Source organism: Lissotriton helveticus, chromosome 2_2, assembly GCF_964261635.1.
Source record: "Lissotriton helveticus chromosome 2_2, aLisHel1.1, whole genome shotgun sequence".
Lineage (NCBI taxonomy): Eukaryota > Metazoa > Chordata > Amphibia > Caudata > Salamandridae > Lissotriton > Lissotriton helveticus.
The window spans coordinates 485,297,024-485,311,145 of record NC_136060.1 but is presented as its reverse complement, the minus strand read 5'-3'; the positions used below and the strand labels follow the sequence as shown (position 1 = coordinate 485,311,145).

At 45.1% G+C, this 14,122-nt stretch overlaps 1 protein-coding gene across 1 annotated transcript in view; it reads left to right on the top strand.

Annotated features, from left to right (window-relative positions):
* The first annotated feature begins 6,233 nt into the window (after positions 1-6,233).
* LOC144821904 (uncharacterized) overlaps positions 6,234-14,122 on the top strand; it is a 70,084-nt gene continuing 62,195 nt past the window's right edge. Inside the window, exon 1 of the mRNA XM_078679052.1 lies at positions 6,234-6,619. Within this exon, the coding sequence (XP_078535178.1) occupies positions 6,476-6,619 (144 nt within the window). The 5' untranslated portion in view covers positions 6,234-6,475. The remainder of the gene's footprint in view (positions 6,620-14,122) is intronic.

The following is a 14,122-nucleotide window of genomic DNA, read 5'->3' as shown; positions in this document are numbered from 1 at the left end:
CAACTGGGGATCAGCTTGGGGTGACGGAGCCTCAGCCTGTCTCCACTCCCACCACCCCTACCCCCACGAGCAGGTCCTTCTGTTGCAGGCACAGATGACACTGGGATTCCTCCTGTGATAGCACTGGTGGTATTGGCAGCCACCTCCAGGGTGCCCTGTGTTGCTGTGCCCTCGGTATTGTGTTGGCTTGGTCTGTCCGTGTTAGTAGGGGTCATCTGGGTGTTTTCAGATGTAGCAGGAGTGGTGGCAGGGGGTCCAGATGTTACTTCTGTTGCACGCTGATCCACATCGGAGGGTCCAGGTTGTTCGTGGTCGTCGTCAGAGGAGTGAGAGGCATCCACACCGGCCAGCTTTGTGTCAACCAGAGTCTGGGACTGGTAATCTTCCTCGTCTGTTCTTGCAGTTTCCCCAGCTGCCCCTTTTGGTGGAAGAGACACACAATGTATGTTGTAGTTCAGCACACATCAACGTATTACACACATTAACATTGGTACTATGCTTCATGATGAGTGTATATGCATAGCATTGTCCTCAATTATCACAGGCAAATGCCAATGTGGGTTTGGAACATTGTCCTGATGACCTGATGCGTTTTGTGAGCACATGGAGCTGTTTGCATGGACAGCTCATGTATAGTTTAATTGACTTACATAGACATTGCGATATGTGCACTCCCGTGCCTCACACAGGTGTGTTGTTTGGTGTTGGTGGGGGGGGGGGGTGTGACAGGGCCTGCTGGGAGATGTAGTCTGAGGTTGCACTCCTCCTCCCCCCTGGACGAGATAGGCCTTCATGGGCCATGCTTCCATGACAGTGAGCCTAAGTACATGTTCAGGTTGTCTGACAGTGGTGTCCTGATGTTTGGTAGAGCCCAAGTTCCTGAAAGGACGTGTGCTCCCCACACCAGAGGCCAGTGTCAGCAATCTTGGCAGTACTTTGCCACTCCCTGTGAGGTGAGCATGGTGCAGGGGGATATTCCTGGTACATGTGGGATGGGGACTATGTGCTGGGACTATAAATCCCTTCATGCTTTCAGCTACACCCACCTTCCCGTCTCACCACACTTTCCTTCCTGTGACTCCGCTTCCCTGGGATTGTGTGTAACTGTGGTGGTATGATGGGTGACTGTGTTTCGTGGTGTTTGGGGCCAAACCCCTTGTGTATTTCTCAGAGGATTTGTACATGTATTGGCCTAGGTACATGTTACTGGGACATTGCAGGTATTGTGTTTCTCTAGGTGGCATACACATGAGAGGATAGTTATCTTTGGGTTGATGTGGCTTGATGACAGTGCATGTTTTCACTGTCCCCCTGAGATTAATGTCTGTGGGTGCAGATTGCTATTACATCACAATTTGGAATAGTTGTTTGTGTACTCACCAGGCTCTGATATTCCAATCAATCCATGAAGGCCAACTTGTGGGAGGATGGCCCGCACCTTCTCCTCCCAGGAAGTGGAATGCACCGGTTTGGCAGGAGGGCCGCACCAGTGCGGTCGTTCAGGGTATGTTCTTTGCCGATGAGTTTCTTGACCCTCTGGCGTATGTCGTACCACCTGTTCCTGATGTCGTCCATTGTACGCATGCTAGGTGTTAGTGCGTTCACCTTGTCAACAAACCTTGCCCAAAGCTTGCTTTTCTGGGATAGGGGGTTCTGTTGGACCAAAGAGCCAAATAAAAGTGACTGTACTGATGATTTCATCTATCATGACTTCCAAATCACTGTCTGTGAACTTTGGATTCTTCTTTGGGGGCATGGTGATGGGTCGTGGCGGAGATGGGTGGGTGGTTGGTATGGTAGTGAGAGTTGGTGAGTATGTGTATGGCTGGGTGTCTGTAAGTGTGCTTATTGTGTGGTGCTAGTTGTGTGTAGTGTGTAGGTTGTGGCTGTGTGTCTCAGTGTGGTGGTGTTGTCTGTTTGCAGGTCTGTGTGATTTACAAAGGATCATGGTCTGTATGTTTGCCCTTTTTATAGGTGGAGTTGTGGGTGTGTCTTGGTTTGAATATTGCATTTTTTTGGTTTTCTAACTTCCTGTTTGGCCTTTTTCTGTGTCAATTCCATGATTTCTTTAGGGCCTGATGGAGAAGTTGAGTAGACCGGGTCGTACGCCTTTGGTGTCACTTGCGGGGTGATCCGAGTCGGTCACACTGACATTGTGCTATGTTGCATGTTTCATGTACGAGCTGGTCGCGACGGACTCTTTCTCTTGTTAATCTCTCTGTGCCGTATGAATCGGTTGTACGGCTTGGACTCCGTGCGACTTGCTTTCGTCCGCAACGCATTGCATCATACTTGGCAGGTTGTATGCCGCATGTGTCGGAACTATAGCCGTTTCGTCTCGGTCAGAAGGTTTTGGGTCAGTTTCTGAGCGGGGCACAGTTTTCCGTATGTTTCGGTCAGTCCGGATTGACCGCGTACGAGTCGGTTGGATTTCGACTGGGACGTATTGTACTTGCCAGGTCAGACGGCGCCTGTACGAGTCGGTCGGACTTCATTCCCGGTCCATGTCGGTCGGAACACTTTCCGACCCGGATCGGAATCGGCCCCTAAATTGTAATATTATATAAACTACCACATGTACGAATACAAACACTAGTGCAATTGTTAACAAACATATTAAACTTCTATCCTAGTTATAAATATATAATCATGGGCGAATTTAACATAGACTTAAAAAAATCACAAAACACTACTCTACTGTTAGAATATATGTACACGCAATTTAACTGCAACCAAAAAATATACAAATACACAACCGACTACAATTCATTACTAGATCGTATATACACTAATGAAAATTTACAACACTATGGAACATTAGAATCATATTCCCCTTCCCCAAAAAGATAATGATCCCTCAATAGAGTATACGATTGCAGGAGAGCACAATATAGGACATCTATTGGAGAATTTCACTCCTATGACCCAGGAATCACTTTTAGCCACCCTGACATCGGTAAAAAGTGGGTTTCCACTTGACCCAGCCCCACCTAATATTATTAAACTAGTTGCACATAAAATTGTTCCTACGGCCACCAGCCTGATTAACATCCCATTATTAAAGGTATGGTCCCCCCTGAGTGGAAAAGGACAAAGGTCAAAGTACTGCTGAAAAAAACTTAGCCTGGACCCAGCTGACTTGGGCAACTATCGCCCCATTTCGCTCCTCCCTGGAATTAGCAAGATAGCGAAAAGTATGTTAGTCATTCGCTCTCTACCTTCCTTGAGTCTAATGATTTGCTTCACCTCTCCCAAACGGGCTTCCGCCCACGCTTAGGCACCGAAACTGCCTTTCTAGCAGTGGTGGAAGAATCAAGAAGAATTGTTGACTCAGGAGGATCAGCGGCTATAATTCTACTTGACTTGAGCGCAGCCTTCGATACGGTGAACCACCAAATCTTGGTTCACCTTCTCAGGAATGTAGGAGCCCTATTGTGGCTAAAATCTTTCCTAGAAGAAAGATTATTCCAGGTCTTTGAAGGTGACACCATCTCTCATCCCATCCCCTTACAGTGTGGGTTCCCTTCGGGTTCTTCCCTCGACCCTACCCTTTTTAATGTTCATATGGCCCCTTTGGCGGACATTGTTTCCCCCTTCGGGATGTCATGTTATGTTATAGGGTATTTGTTGAGCGCACATTCACCAAACGGTTTCTTGGCGCTGATAGCAGGAGCGGTCGCCGTACTTGGCAAAGAGTGAGTGTCAATCAATTATAAGCGAGGGAAAAAAGCCAGGTTTTAAGTGATTTCCTGAAACGGGTATAGGAATCCAACGCGCGGAGGTTCGGGGGGAGAGTGTTCCAGAATTGAGGAGCCAGTGTAGTATATCTAAGACCACCATGTTTTTTTACGTTTGAAAGAGTGGGAAACCAACAAATTCTTGTTGGAGGAACATAAATCACGGGGAGGAAGATATCGCAGGGTGTTTAAGGCAATAAAAGCGGGGCCATGACCTGACAAAGCTTTATAGATAGTACAACCCAGCTTGAACAGGCAGCGTTGGAGAATAGGTAGCCAATGCATACGTTTCAGCAGAGGTTTCACGTGAGAGTGCTTTGGCTGTCCAAGAATGAGTCTGACTGCCTGATTTTGAACCCGTTGCAAACGGTGCACTTGATACGCTGGAATACCGACATAGAGGGAATTGGCATAATCAATATGCGAGATGACTAAGGCAAGAACCACTTGGGTCAGAGCTTCAGTGGAAAGGAATCTGCTGATTTTCCGGATTCTACGCAGATATAAAAAACATGCAGACACCACTGAACTGACCCGAGCCTTCATAGAAAGATCGCTACTGATCATAATTCCTAGACGTTTTACTGGCGGGGCCGGGACAGGAGGGCTCCCTAAAGAGAGAGGCCAAAAGCTGGAGTTCCACGGGTTAGCCACACCACCAGTAAAAATCAACTCTGTTTTATATGGATGTATTTTGAGTTGATTAACATTCATCCAACCACTTATAAAGTTCATTGTAGATTGAAAGTTAGTGATGGATGAGGTCGAGGGATCGAAGTCAAAGATCAGCTGAAGGTTATCCGCATAATTGAACACCACGAGCTGTCTCTTGCGCAAGGCTAAAATCAGAGGGAGGATGTACAGGTTAAAGAGTAAGGGCGATAGAGAGGAGCCCTGTGGGACCCCGCAAGTCAGTTTAGTTTGTGTTTCCCATCAAACTGGCGAGGCGAACAGATTGAGAGCGGTCACTGAGAAAAGAGGTAATCCATTTCATTGCTAGTCCCCGAAGCCCAGCGCAGTTGACACGGTCAACCAAAATCTGGTGGTCGACCGTGTCAAAAGCAGCTGATAGGTCAAGGAGTACCAGGGCCTGGGTAGAACCCTGATCCGCTCCCTTTCGTAACTCGTCCAAGACTGCCAGAACAACAGTTTCAGTGGAGTGTTCGGATCCATATAGTAACCTATGCTGACGATACCCAGCTGGTTGTGGCACTGAACCATTTTGACCAGATGTCTCAGGACCTTCATTCCTGCTTGGAGGAAGTCTCCAAGTGGATGAGCTTGTCTCACCTAAAACGTAATGGTGACAAAACTGAGCTCATGATTCTTGGTAACTCCTTATGCTTTAAATCAAGCACGATGTGGCCATCCAGCATGGTCCCTGTGCCAGCACCCAAAACAGAGATAAAAAGTTTGGGAATCTGGCTAGACCAGGACCTCACTTTGAAAGTACAGGCAAGAAAGACTGCTGCCTCATGTTATGGCCTGCTTAGAAAGACCCGCAAAGTCCTTCCCCTTTTACCGTTTCAGGCAAGATAAATGCTGATCCAGGCACTAATTCTGTCAAGGATAGATTATGGCAATGCCCTTTATTTGGGTACCCCGAACTCAGTGGGCACAAAATTGCAAATTGTACAGAATTGTGCTGCAAGACTGCTTACGGGGACCCCCAATCACTGTTCAGCAAGGCCCGCGTTGAGCTCCCTCCATTGGCTCAGAGTGCAGGAAAGGATGGATTTTAAAGCCCTCTGCATTGCCCTACAAATCTCTGGAAGGGAGCGGACCTGCTATTAATAAATCCATGATTCGCCCATATAGGGCTGACAGGAAACTTCGCTCAGACAAAGTCCATCTACCACTGGTCCCTAGGATCAAGAAGGCCAGAAGTGGTCGGCTCCAGACTGTAACACCTTGCCACTGTCACTCCGTAGTAAATCCAACCATTTCACCTTCCGTAAACAGTTAAACACATGGCTTTTCCCGTAGGTTGCCAACCCTCTAGTTACCTTACCAGCGCTGGGAAGAGAACAGCCATAACAACGCGGGGATTACCCCGCACTGCCATTACAACGCGGGGATTACAACGAAAGTCGTTATAACGACTTCCGCTGGAGGGCGCTGTTGGATAGGGAATAGTTTAATTTTCTATCCAACACCTTCCCTACTGTCAACGTGGGCTGGAGTTGGAATAGAAAATTAAACTATTCCACTATCCAGCGCCCTCCAGCGAAAGTTGTTGTAACGACTTTTGTTGTAATCCCCGCGTTGTAATGGCATACGGGGTAAAAGCCCGCATTGTATTGACATACAACCGCGCTGGGATGCTCCCGGGTAGCCATGCTCTATATAAAAACCATTTAATTTCATTATAGTGATCACAAAGCCTTATGGATAGCAACTTAAACTAAAAATGTGTATGTTACCTTCTACTTTTCTCATTTCAGATGATTTCTATTCAAGAACTTAAACAAACCAATTATGAAGAAACAAAACCATATCAAAAAGCAATTGGCGCCAACATTATTAAATGTTCAAGCAAAACGTATTATAGAAATGCAAAACAGGAAAGCAAAATATTATATCATCTTGCTCTGGCAGACGAAACAGGATCGATCAAAGCTACGTGTTACAATGATGATTATTACAATCAAACTAAAGAACAAAATGGAATTATCATCTGCAATTTCTTAATCAAAGACAATATTGTGATCCTAACAAAACAAACAAAAATATCAAGAATGCCTGCAATTACAATACCACAATCTATAATTCAAGAAGCTGAATATATCCTGCAGCCACCAACTCCACCACTTTCTCCTATAAAGGCCGTCAGAGGAGCTAACTTAAAAACACTGATGAGCGTTTCTGGAACAATATCAGAGGTAAGTTGCTACCAAAAACTAACAATTATTTGATAATATATTTGTGTAAATCAGTTTAACTTTATGCTACAGAAAATAACAATATCACTTTCAGAAGCTGCTTATATAACTCAATTCAATTTTCAATTCAAATTGCTTTATTCGATTTTTGTTTAAAATCATAAAAGCGTACAGTTTAAAAAATACAATCATGATTAAAAAGAAACATACATTTGAAGTATCAAATAATCTGCATGTTAAAACAATTAAAAACATTTGCTCACCCTGTAGAAATGACTATCTTGGTAATAGCATACTTTACAGTAAAAAAAAAAGTTAATAGGGGTTGCAGTACTTAGAATTGTTATACGTTAAATCAATACTGTTAAGCGCGGGGACACTACGATACTGCGGTACGCAGACTCCTCTGCCCATCTTGGTATTATCCTCAGCCGTGGGTTGGGGGCTGGGATATATGAAGTGCTTGGGTAGAAATCATGAAGGTCCCAGATAGATATGGGGCCATCACCTTCTCTGGGAGTCCAAGTTTGAAGGTAAGGAACAATATGTCTACTCCTAAATCTTATTAGTACCAGGTCACCAGTGATGTCTTTTGGGAGGGGACCTAACCAGCCCACTCTCCTCGCACTCATGATCCTTCCGTCAAGATCATGGGGCAGGGGTCTATTTTTTGTTAGCCAAAACTTGACCTTATTTAACAGGTCATGTTGTCTCTCTGTTTTTCCCTGTTTGAGTTGCGGGACTCCCGAGAGGATGCACACGAATGGAGCGGCCTCTGGAGGTAGATGAATTCGAGACACCCTATTGCGGTATTCTCTGTTAACAATATTGTGCACTATAGTGGGTTTAGGAGGGGCTTTAGGAACATTTGGGGGCAAAGAAGAGGAAACTATTAATTGGGTTTGGGCAGCTTTGTTTTGTATAGTTGGTTTAGGTACGTTCGGGTGGGGCAATTGTCAAGGGATGATTAGATGTTATAACTTTGGTAGAGGGTAACAAATTAAGTTTAATTGTTTCCTCAATCCCTGTCAGTCTATCCCCCAAGGTGTTAATTTTGTCAATCAGGGGATATATGATAGATTTGATCAATTGTTCGATCATAGACAATGAAGCCATCTGGGAAATGAGTGCTAGCTCGTCTGATTTATTAGCCACCTCTGGATTTGGGGGGGAGTTAGTAGGAGACAAGGTAGGACTAGAGGGTCCGTTTTGTAATTTTTGTATTTTAGGTTGACTCTCATAATATTTGTCCCCATCATGTTTCCTTTTGGCAGATGTAGCCCGTGCGGGTACTATACTTTGTGTATTGGCTTTTGTGAAAATAGAGAAGGGTTCCAGCACACTCTCATTTGGGGTTAACAGGTTAATGTTGTTTGGCGGGGAGGGTAATTCTGCTAGGGCATACCTAGTCTTACATAGACTGTTTAGTTCCTCCAACAGTGAGAGGCTACACCCTGTACTGGTTATCTCTGATGAGAATTGATTACTGGTTAGGGTGTCTACAGTCTGATTAGAAATGTCTTCAACTTCTCTGCGCGTAGGTAACAGTGTACTAATAGTATTCATATCTTTCGTCCTAAGGCAAGAGTCCGACCAGAGAGCAGTTTTAGTGGTAAGACCCTTGCGGATCATAGTATGGAATGGAGGTAGTCAGGTTAATAAAGTTTATAAGGCAGATGCTAATGTCCAGTACGAAAAAGTCAATCAGTAGCTTTACCTCCTCATGAAATGCCAAGGGGGGTGGCCCGTCCCGTCCTCCTCAGGCCTCTGAGAGCCCGCCCTTTGCCCGGGCTTAGCCCGGCGCGTCCCCGCGGGACGAAGGAGCAGGCGAGTCTTTAAGCGCCTCCTGGCGCATGGGAAATGCGCGATGTGCCCCTGTGGCCCCTGGGGCTTGCAGTCTGGCAAAGTGGTCTGGGTCGGTGGACCGGCGGAGCAAAGCCCGGCCGGTCGGTGAGGGCGGGGGGCGGAGCTAAGCCCGGCCGCAAGGGAAGGAAACAACACACGAACACCAGTGGACTCTGCAGCAGGCGAGTCTTTAAGCGCCTCCTGGCGCGTGGGAAATGCGCGATGTGCCCCTGTGGCTCCTGGGGGCTTTCAGTCTGGCAAAGTGGTCTGGGTCGCTGGACCGGCGGAGCGAAGCCCGGCCGGTCGGTGAGGGCGGCGGGCGGAGCTAAGCCCGGCCGCGAGGGAAGGAAACAACACACGAACACCAGTGGACTCTGCAGCAGGAGAGTCTTTAAGCGCCTCCTGGCGCGTGGGAAATGCGCGATGTGCCCCTGTGGCTCCTGGGGCTTGCAGTCTGGCGAAGTGGTCTGGGTCGCTGGACCGGCGGAGCGAAGCCCGGCCGGTCAGTGAGGGCGGGGGGCGGAGCTAAGCCCGGCCGCGAGGGAAGGAAACAACACACGAACTCATAAGTAGTCACCACAATTTCCCGAGCGCCAACGCGTGAAGAAAAGATATGTCCAGTTCTGATTAGTATTCAAATCGATGTATTTTCTTCAAATTTTTTCAGTTTCAATTTCCAAATATTCTCATCTTCAAATATAGCCTTCAGATTGAGCTCAATCTGAAGGCTATATTTGAAGATGAGAATATTCAGGGTGTTGGAGATGCAAAAGGGATTTAACCAATGGCATCAATTGGTGCCACTTTAATCCTCTTTGTCCAATCCATTTAATGTCTACATTTGGCAAAGTAATGCCTCTGTTTTCTGCATACCTTTGGCTCCAGAAAATAAAGCTGTGTCCCACAATCCACACTCTAAGCATCTTGATGGGAGGTCTGGATGCACTCAGAAGGTGTCTGTATGTGAAATGGCAATTTGAGAACTAAGATTTTTCTAAAATGGTGGATAAGATGCAGTTTTGAAAAAAGAAAAGAAATGATTGGCTGTTTGAGAACATTCTAGACTGTAAAGTAGGGTGCATGTTTCTGTTTTTTAAAAGCATGTTTCTTATTGGTTAACAAAAACAGTTTGAAAGGAACATTACATAGGATAAGGTGATATTTTGAAAAGTCAAGCACACTTACTGTTTGGATTAGCAACATTGTGTGCTGAACTTGTGACCTGTGTGCTCAGTTGAGTGTTCCATGAACTGTTACTATGGTAAAAGGCAGTAAGCAGATTGGGGGTAGGGTTCAAACTTATGTCAATTGGAAAGGGTTGAAATGTGTAACCCCTTCCAAAATAGTGAATGTGTTTCGGTAAAGTCCAAGGGATATTGTTGCTTGTCTAGAATCACACTGTGAGTCTGTGTGCATTTGGGGAACCATTGTGAGAGAAGCATTTGGGTACTTCATGTCTCTGCAGACACATAACTGCTTTAAAACCTGTCATGTTGTCAAGTTTTACTAGTATTAGAAGCGCAGTCATTGCTTATGCATTTGCAAAATGAGTCAGGCTTTCACACTAGAGTGTAGTTCTGAAATACATAGAATGTGTGCAGTCACCTTACCCCTTCCAGACTAGTGAATAATGTTGCTTGTCTAGAATCACACTGTGAGTCCGTGTGCATTTGGGCAACCATTGTGAGAGAAGCATTTTGTAACTTCATGTCTCCTTGTACTACTCTAATCATGCAGTCAGTATTCAAGTACTTATGCAGCGATTCGGGGCCTTAGCACATGGACTGATACAAACTCTTATGCACTATGCATGTAGTCCACTAATCACGTACACACTTGTGTTTCAGGCCCTCAATTCCCCAGTCAGTATCCTTACACTTTTGCAAACACCTTGTTACTCCCCTTGCGCTCCTCTAGTGACCCTTTCAGCACCATGTACTAATCCATTCACTGCAGGAAAATACAACCAATTATAAATTCATCCACTGTCTCTCCTTGTAGTACTCTAATCATTCAATCAGTAACTAAGTACTCATGCAGTGATGCAGGGCCTTAGGCCATGGACTGGTACACACTCCTATGCACTATGCATGTAGTCTTTTAACCACCTACACACTTGTGTTTCAGGCCTACAATTCCCCAGTCAGTATCCATACATTGCTGCAAACACCCTGTTACTCCCATTGCGCTCCTCTAGTGACCCTTTCAGCACCATGTACTAATCCATTGTGTGCAGGCCTACAATTCCCCAGTCAGTATTCATACACTCCTGCAAACACACTGTTACTCCTCTTGCACTCCTTTAGTGACCCTTTCAGCACCATGTACTAATCCATTCACTGCAGTAAAATACAACCAATTATACATTCACCCAGTGTCTCTACTTGTAGTACTGTAATCATTCAATCAGTACCTAAGTACTCATGCATTGATCCAGGGCCTTAGCTCATGGACTGCTACAAACTGCTATGCAGTATGCATGTAGTCCTCTAACCACCTACACACTTCTGTTTCAGGCCTACAATTCTCCAATCAGTAACTATACACTGCTGCAAATATCCTGTTACTCCCCTTGTGCTCCTGTAGTGACCTTTACATCACCATCCATTCACTGAAGTAAAACACAACCAATTATAATTTCACCCAGTGTCTGTCCTTGTACTACTCTAATCATTCAGTCAGTATCCAAGTACTCATGCAGCGAGCCAGGCCTTAGCACATGGACTGCTTCAAACTCCTATGCACTATGCATGTAGTCCTCTAACCACCTACACACTTGTGTTTTAGGCCTACAATTGCCCAGTCAGTATCCATACACTCCTTCAAACACACTGTTACTCCTCTTGCACTCCTTTAGTGACCCTTTCAGCACCATGTACTAATCCATTCACTGCAGTAAAATACAACTAATTATAAATTCACCCAGTGTCTCTACTTGTAATACTGGAATCATTCAATCAGTATCCAAGTACTTGTGCAGAGAGCCAGACCTTAGGACATGGACTGCTTCAAACTCCTATGTACTATGCATATAGTGCTCTAACCACCTACACACTTGTGTTTCAAGCCTACAATTCCCCAGTCAGTGTCCATACATACACTCCTGCAAACACCCTGTTACTCCCCTTGTGCACCTCTAGTGAGCCTTTCAGCACCATGTACTAATCCATTCACTGAAGTAAAACTCAACCAATTATACATTCTCCCAGTGTCTCTCCTTCTAGTACTCTAATCATTCAGTCAGTATTCAAGTACTCCTGCTGCGAGCCAGGCCTTAGGACGTGGACTGCTTCAAACTCCTATGCACTAAGCATGTAGTCCTCTAACCACCTACACACTTGTGTTTCATGCCTACAATGCCCCAGTCAGCATACATACACTCCAGCAAACACCCTGTCACTGCTCTTGCAATCCTATAGTGACATATTCAGTACCATCTACTAATCCATTCACTATGCCAAAAGTGAACAATTTATAAATTCGCCCAGGCACTCTCGTTGAAGTACTCTAATCATTGAGTCAGTACCCAAGTACTCATGCAGTAATCCAGGTCTTACAACATGGATTACTACAAACATCTGTCCAATGTGCATGCAGTCTTTTAACCACCTATACACTTATTTTACAGATGTTAATGTACCCAGGCAGTATCCATATACTCCAGGAAACACCCTGTCACTGCTCTTGCAATCCAGTAGTGACATTCAGTACCATATATTAATCCATTCCCTGTGCCAAAACTAAACCACTTATAAATTTACCCAGGCACTCTCATTGTAGTACTCTAATTATTGTTTTGATACCAAAGTACTTATAGAGTTAGCTAGGCCTTAACACATATAATTGTACAAAGTCCTGTCCACTATGCATGTAGTTGTCTAACCATCTACACACTTGTTTTTCACATCTTTAATTAGTCAGGCAGTACCTATACACTGCAGCAAACACCCTGTCACTCCCTATGCACTGCTCCAGTCAGCCACCCAGTATCATGTAGTAATCCAAACACTGCACCAAAACCCAAACATTTATACATTCATCCAGGCATTCTCCTTGCAAGACTGTAATCATTCAGTCAGTGCCTAAGTACTCATATACTGTCCCAGGGCTTAACACAAACACTGGAACAAACACTTTTCCATTACACATGCAGACCTGTAATCACCTGTACAGTTATGTATACACCTTGAATTTCAATTTCAAATTAGTGATGACAGAAGAAAGCGGTTAAATTGTTTTTATATAGAATGTGTTTGTAGACAACAAAGGAAATAAAAGACTTTCAAAGCCTAGAAACAGTGTGCAGAATGTGCAAACTACTGAGAATGGTTCAAATATGAATAACAGGAAAGGAAAAAAAGAAAAATTACATTTAAAAGATTGGATGTATGGTAAAAGAAAGCAAAATTGGTAAAAAGAAATCCGTACAATTTTTTAAATAATAGAGTGATTTTTAACTTGCTCAAAGATGTGAAAAAATATAGAAAAAGAGCACTATTTTATAAAAAGAAGAAGCATATTGTATCCATTGTTCAAAAGGCTGTTAAAGTAAAAAGGAAATTATTCATTTTAGTTTTAAACAGAATTCGATCACTAGATAAACCAATCCATTTAATGAAGGCCAAAAGTGAGAGGAAAAGAGTAATGAACAGAACTAATGTTTGTGATTTTGTGGGGGTGAATGGACACACAGTTCAAGTTCAGAGTCTTTCTTTAATGAAGAGAGTTGTTTTCAGACCAATAATTTATTGCATGCAGTTGATACCAGTGGCCGAGCTTATGAGGTTAGAAATGGTTGTCCAATTGAGAAAGACAAGATGGTTCCCAGAAAGGCAGAAGAAGTGTTAGCTGAAGAGGGCAAGATGGCCGCTGACGGGCGGTAGTAAGAAGTCGCATCTCACTCCTCCTCCCGTCCATAGCTTCGATGGATAGAAAGTGATTCCTCCTGTGGCGATGAGATCAGGATCCTGGTGTTCTAAGAATGGGAACATAAGCAGCAATCCCAGCGGCTCGGATAGTATACCCTGGAGGCCGTATACCGGCGTGTATATTAAGAAAATACGTATCCGAGCCCATAGGAGAATATTCTCTTTTGTCACCCTGGCCTACAGAGCAGCCTTCAACATGCCACCACGAGCACCAAAAGTTAATGAGGCTAAAGACCCAGCGGCGCAGAAGGATACTAGTCTAAAGGATGAGACTGACTCAAAAAATGCTATCGCCGCCGGTGTCCAGAAGAGTAATGCAGCTAATTCTTCAAAGAGGACTTTGGGGAAAAAGACGGGGAGGCGCGGGCTGGTAATGATGCAGTACGTACTCCTGGTGCCCCCCCGTGACAGCGCTCCCCCCCGGTCTACTCAGAACAAACCGAAGCCAAAGGAGAATGTAATGCGGCAGCCCACAGTGGCAGAAAGTTTCTCGCACAAACCTGCGGAGATTGCTGAGGCTGCAGTCGGCGGCGCAAGGAGCGGAGGAAAGGAGCTCGCTCCATTGAATGTCCTCGAGGACGCCGGCACGCCGGTAACCAAGCAACCGGAGCAGGCACTGGCGGCTGAGCAGAAGGCGAGGCAAAGCTTGGAGTACGGAGCAGAGGCTTCAGCAGAAGATGTTACCCCAGGAGAAAAAGGGGCGCAAGGTGCATCAGGCCACTTCCATGTC